The sequence below is a fragment of the Carettochelys insculpta genome, chromosome 6, assembly GCF_033958435.1.
Source record: "Carettochelys insculpta isolate YL-2023 chromosome 6, ASM3395843v1, whole genome shotgun sequence".
In the NCBI taxonomy this organism is placed as follows: domain Eukaryota; kingdom Metazoa; phylum Chordata; order Testudines; family Carettochelyidae; genus Carettochelys; species Carettochelys insculpta.
In genome coordinates, this window is record NC_134142.1 from 124259988 (window position 1) to 124266488 (window position 6501).

The following is a 6501-nucleotide window of genomic DNA, read 5'->3' on the forward strand; positions in this document are numbered from 1 at the left end:
GCACTTATTTATTTTGTTGTTCCGTTAACATAAAATAAGGGCCATTGGAACAGAAATCACCTTTTCAACCCTCGTGCATGAATATAAACCAGGTGACAATCGCTACAGTGATGCTAGGAAAAAAAAAGAGGTGCTGTACAGTTACAGGAGGATATGCAAAACTCTTTTTGGTAGATCCATAGACATCACACACTTTATCATTTCACATGCATAACAAAGTCAACCCTGCAACAAAGAAGAGGGCAATAGACTTCATGCTCCTTCTTTCCAAATACAAACCACTCCATGTCATACAGCACATCATATACATGACAGCATTTATATTTATGATCAAACATGAATCAGCTGCCTTGTTGAATTTTGTTGGGGCAATACATTGGGGGTTGCTGGCCATGTTGGAATACAAACAAATTAATAATAATAAACATGGTATTATAATCAACAATACTACAACGGGCTCTGTGAAATGACACTGGAATGGCCTGGGAACGGAAGTCACCTGTTTCCACTCTGCACCACTGAATCACTACTGAGTTAAAGAGCATCGTGAATTGCTTGTGAGCTTATGCATTGCTTTCCTCAGGGCATCCTTCACCTTTACGTTCCTCAGGCTGTAGATGAGGGGGTTCAGCATGGGGATCACCACCGTGTAAAACACTGAGGCTATTTTGTCCGTTTCCATGGAATAGCTGGAGCGGGGTCGTAAGTACATGAAGAGTTGGGTGCCGTGAAACATGACCACTGCAGCCAAGTGACAAGTGCAGGTGGAGAAGGCTTTGCCCTGGCCCTCAGCAGAGCAGATCTGCAGAATGGTGGAGATGATAAAGACATAGGAGAGGAGGACAATCAGAACACTGCTCACTATAATAAAGCCTATGAAGGCAAACATCAGAATCTCACTGACGCGGGTGTCAGAACAGGCAAGTGCCAGCAGCGGGGGGATGTCACAGGAGAAATGGTTGATGGTGTTGGAGCTGCAGAATGACAGCCTAACTATGCAGCATGTTTGTATCAGTGCATCTATCAATCCCACACTATAGCATCTAGTCACCAGCTGGTTACAAAGCTGTCTGGACATGGTAACCCTATACAGCAGTGGGCTACAGATGGCCACATAACAGTCATACGCCATCACAGCCAGCAGGAGGCATTCAACATCTGCAAAAGCAACAAAGAAATAAGTTTGCACTGCACAGGCCGTGTAAGAAATGCTTTTATTCTCAGCTAAGAAATTCCAGAGCATGTTAGGCACAATTACGGAGGAATAGCAGAGATCACAGAAAGACAAATTCCTGAGGAAAAAGTACATGGAGGTGTGGAGTCGGGGTTCAATGGTGATTAACAAGATCAATCCCCCGTTCCCCACCAGGTTGATAACATAAATCAGTAGGAATACCCCAAACAGGGGGACCTGCAGCTCTGGATGATCTGTCAGTCCTGAGAGAATGAACTCAGTCACCACTGAGTGGTTTACCTTTTCCATCTCCTCCACGCAGAGATCAGGTGGCTACAGTAATGTGGGTAGGTGGATAGCTCAAGCAACTTATCCCTCTTCTGTAATGAAGTAAGTGAAGAAAAATGGAGATCAGTTTCTTAATGGGCACCAATTCGGGAATGCAAAAGGACTTAGTCCACAGAGCCAGATGTTCACAGCTGGTCATTCCTGTTGTTCCATACAATGCACACACGGTACAGGTACAAGGACATGCAGGTTAACCACACCCAATGCATGAACAATTTTCTTCACTAATCCGAACAGAGTCACAAGTCACTGTTGGCCGCTGTAGGAGAGTAAAGGGGAAAATCTCTCAGACAGACGAGATTCTTCCTGAGCTCAAATTGGGTGAAAGTAAACACCTGCCAATATTTCTACCCCCCTTGGGGAAGGTGAACTCAGTAGCTGGGTGTAACAAAGTTGTACAAAACTAGCTTGCTGTACTGATTAAGCTTTTTGGCATCTGAGAATGGCATTGACATTAGCCTGTATAAAAACACAGACACATCATGAGAGGCACTGGCTGCAGTGACCATCTAATTTCCTATGTATTTTTTCCAATTAAAGAATTTATTTTGTAATCTCAAAGTGCAGAAGCTGGACTAAGGCTTTTAGCATAGGAGGTGTTGAACTCAATACCTGCCAATCACCACGGTGTGTATTTGAGCTAGTGTTTCAGGACAATTGCACATACCTGCCAATGAGAGACATGCGGCGACATCTTCACATCAAGAGAAACTGCCAATCTGGAGCATTCGAAACGTTTTATGCTGACACTTGTGGTCTACGGGACGTGATTGCTGAGACACATGAGACACATGATTGCTGAGACAACTGAGAATAGCTGAGCTCTGAGAGACAATTCCCAATTAACGTGCTCTGTGCATGGGAGCCACCCTCGGTGTAACTCAGACCTTGGACAGTAATTGGCCCACTCCTTCCTCCTGTGTTATCAAATGACGCAATGTCTGTCAGAGTTACCAAGTCGGAGGCTAGAGGTGTGTTTGCTGAGCAGCTGTCTTCAGAAACCAGCTCAGACTTAACTTGGCAGAGCAAAGTGTCAGTTTGTTTTGTTTTTGACAGAAACCATCTTCTTGTAAATACCAGGGGATCCCTCAGACTGTCCATCTCACCTTTCTCTTCAAAGGCTCACGGGCTGGTCTGCATCCACTATGATACAGGACGGTCACTCCTTCTGCTAAACTGCCCTGGAACATTGCTAGAGTCTCACAACCACGATGTGCAAAGGAGGGAAGTTGGCATTTTAATGGAAAGTTGCTAATTTCCATATAACAGATAATTTCACAAAAAAAATCAGTTGCAATAAGTAGCTAATTTCCCATCAATAATTTTTTTCAAGAAAAAAATTCAGCCAGTCTCGAGAATAAGTTTATCATTGAAGAGAAATTGAGGTAGCTCAGTAACTATCTAACTATTTGTCGCTTTAGTTGATACTTTCTCCACCATTCATGGCTTCAGAATCACCTCTTGGTCTTGACCCCTTTAAGCGAAATGTGAAACCTGTAGGACATTATTTCAAAACAAAGATTTCTCTCACCTCCTGCTTTTTCATCCTAAATGGCTAGATACCTTTCAGCCAGAATCCCTCCACTGTCCATTGTTCTATTCCCTCTCCTTCAGATGGTGTTGATGCCATGAGCAGAGAGAATGGTTGAAAGAGTACTTGGAGGGTATTTGGCTTCTCCATTCTTTCACAAGACTCAGCTCCAACTGAGGTTAGGAGACAAAGACGGAGGGGACAGAAAACCTCAGCTGCCTGTCAACATTTAGATTTCTCACTCATATTCTTCTTCCTCCTCTTAACCAGATGAGATATTACTTGATTATTTTTACTCTTGGCTGAGGCATCAATTTTCCTTTTGTTTCTGATGTACTGTTTTGTGCCTTCTTTTACAAACTTAGAATGTCTCAGTTATATTAAACAGTAGAATACTGTAACTTTACGTACAGGTTTGCCACAGATAGTTTATCTGGACAATGATGGTTAGCAGATTACAAGCTTTCAAATGATACCTCACAAGGCATGCTATGTACAAAATGTATCATCTTGCAAGAGGTGAGTATATTGGTACAGACACTCATAAGGTGTAAATGATTTCTTTTTCTTTGCAGTTGCTTGCGGCTGCTGTCTTTAAATTAAGAATTAGTAACTGAACTGAAGGTAAAGGAATGTCTTGAAACAGCCTGATATCTGAGGCTGTATCAGGAAGACAGGCCACAGGTTCTGTGTGCCAGTAAAATGTAGCATGAGCTGGTGGAAGTGTGTGCAATTTGCAGCGTGTCTTCAAAAAGGGAATGTACAAAGTCAACATCGGAGAATCAAGAGATACCCTCTGCTTGTTTCTGAGACGTGGTAAATCCGAAGAATATTTCATTGCTGTACAGAATGAGGGGCTGGTTCATCACTCTTGCATATAGGTTTGACACCACTGTTCCTCTGTAGTAATGAGAAGGAAAGATTGTCTAGTCAGCACAGTATTAGTCTAGTACTCTGGTTTTGAGCTCCTTTCTTACCTTCAGAATGCCTTTGTGACCTCAAAGTAGGACATCTACTTTCTCTGTGCCTCAGCGAAATGAAGATGACACTGTGCTACCTAACATGGAAGCTGTGGTGATAAATACAATGAAGACTGTGAGATGCTTAGAGGTACTACGTTGAAGAGGGCCATATTTATGAACCCTGTCATAAGGCAGCCAAGTCTGATTAATGCCATTCACAGACAGGCCAAAGGAGGAAGAAAGAGTTGAAGATCCACATTTTCATACTTGTTCATAGGCACCCTGAGTCAGTGAGTGCTTTTGAAACCATGGTCTCCAAAGAGTAACAGAGAGGGAGCTGTGCTAGTTTATATATTATCAAAACAAAAAAGCAGTCAAGTAGCACTTTAAAGACTAACAAAATAATTTATTAGGTGAGCTTTCGTGGGACAGACCCACTTCTTCAGCCCAGAGCCAGACCAGAACAGACTCAATATTTAAGGAACAGAGAACCAAAAATAATAATTAAGTTTGACAAATCAGAAAAAAATTATCAAGGTGAGCAAATCAGAGAACAGAGGGGCGGGGACAAGGGAGTCAAGAATTAGATTAAGCCAAGTATGCAAAAGAGCCCCTGTAGTGTCCCAGAAAATTTGCATCCTGGTTGAAACCACGTTTTAATGTGTCAAATTTGAATATGAAAGAGAGTTCAGCAGCTTCTCTTTCCAAAGCGGAGTGAAAATTCATCTTCAATAAGACGCAAATAGTTTGACTTAGAAGAGACATATTGTAAAGACTGGAGGCTTTTCTTATTTCAAACAATTCCCACACATAAAAATAAAGTTGCAAACACAAATGGTCTTTTTAAAAATATGTATTTATAGTGACTAGAATTACATGTGAGCATGGAAAGGATGTATTAGGTCTGTAATTAAAAGTTAAGATCACCAAGTCTGGGACTTGTGAAGCTTCGCTCACTTAGCCCTGTGGTATCAAGCAATATAAAGGGCCATGAAATCCAGTGGCTCCAAATTTCAGTAATGTAACTCTACCATCAATATAGCAAAGTGTGAACACTTCTGTAAAACAGACTACATTATGATGACTTGATTAGCATAGTCCAGTCTGGAGAAAGATCCAGGCTCGAACATAATCACCAGGGCACCATCTGACAATGTTGGAGACCCATTCTCATATTAGTTCTCAGACAGAGGGTGGAATGAAATGTGGACCCCACAGGAGTGCTGTAAGCAGTGGGCTAAACTTTACCAGGAAAGCAGCCCCATTACTGCTTCCTCCATTCTATTTTAGTACAACTTTTTCAGTTTTCAGGTCGCCAAACATTTGGGGAAGTTTCACATTTGGATTCAGTGGAATTGATGTATTTTTCAATTCCAGCTCTATCCATTTCTGACTCAAGCTCTCCCCAGCTGATGCCATTCCTACAGTCCCTATTCTTTAGACCCTCCAATAGTCTCCAGTAGGAAGAACTCAGAGCAAACTTGCTCCAGTGGTATAAACATAAAGTCTCTGACATGAGTTTTTTTTTCTCTTTAATTAATATGGTAGAGAACACTCACCCTTTCCATGGTATTCAGTTCAGTGAAGGTTCTTACAGAGGATGCCCACAAACTGCACTCTCTTCCAAATCTTACCCTGCTATTACTTGTTTTGTTATTACCTTATCTTAAAATACATGCCTTCGTGACGAAAATTACCTCTCCCCTCCTCATGCATGCACCCAAACCAGATGACAATATTTCCAGTAATCCTACAGAGCACATAAAGGGCTACAGAGTAGCAGGATGGTATGCAAAACCCCCCTTGGTTCACCCATGCACATCACAGACTTCATATTTGCAACTACTTAATGAAATCAACACCAATAGAAAGAAGAAGAAAATAGATTTGATTCCCTCCCTGCTCTTTTGTGCCAATACAAACAGCTTCTGCTTTCAAAGCACAACACGTATATTTTTAGGTTCATGCAGGAGCACTAGCCTAAGGAAGCCCTGACCTCAGAGAGGACCTGCAGCCCTTCTTAGAATACATATAAGCATATAATAATGACATAACAAACAATTCAGAATGAACCTCACGAATCCAGAACACTCTCCTCTAACAACATCTGTAATCCAGCATGATTTTAGTTAGCTGGACGACCACTTATCATGGTGTGGCCAAGTTTCCTGTAGTCCCATAAAGGCGGTTTCCAGCCATCCGTCCTGGCTCGCAATGTTTCATGCTATCATTTTGCTTTAATTTACCCCAAATGCCTTCTAAGAGACCAGTAATCAGTAGAAACGTTAGTAATGTGCTAGACAATATTGACCTCCCATGGTCCAGCAAATTCTCTCAGCCAGTACTAGCCAGGTCCTGAGGATGCTGGACTCGAGAGGTTCAACCTGCGCTACCACGGGCTGTGAGAAATGATGTTGTAATGTGCTGGAAGTTCAATTCTCCTGTTTCCACGGCCCATCACCAAACCAGTACTGAGTTAAACCGAT

General features: G+C 42.1%; 1 protein-coding gene across 1 annotated transcript; it reads right to left on the reverse strand.

Moving 5' to 3' along the window:
- Positions 1-526: 526 nt before the first annotated feature.
- Positions 527-1483, reverse strand: LOC142015198 (olfactory receptor 5AR1-like). The gene has a single exon (XM_074998613.1). It carries the CDS (start codon positions 1481-1483, stop codon positions 527-529), a length of 957 nt encoding a protein of 318 aa, XP_074854714.1.
- Between the last annotated feature and the right edge of the window lie 5018 nt (positions 1484-6501).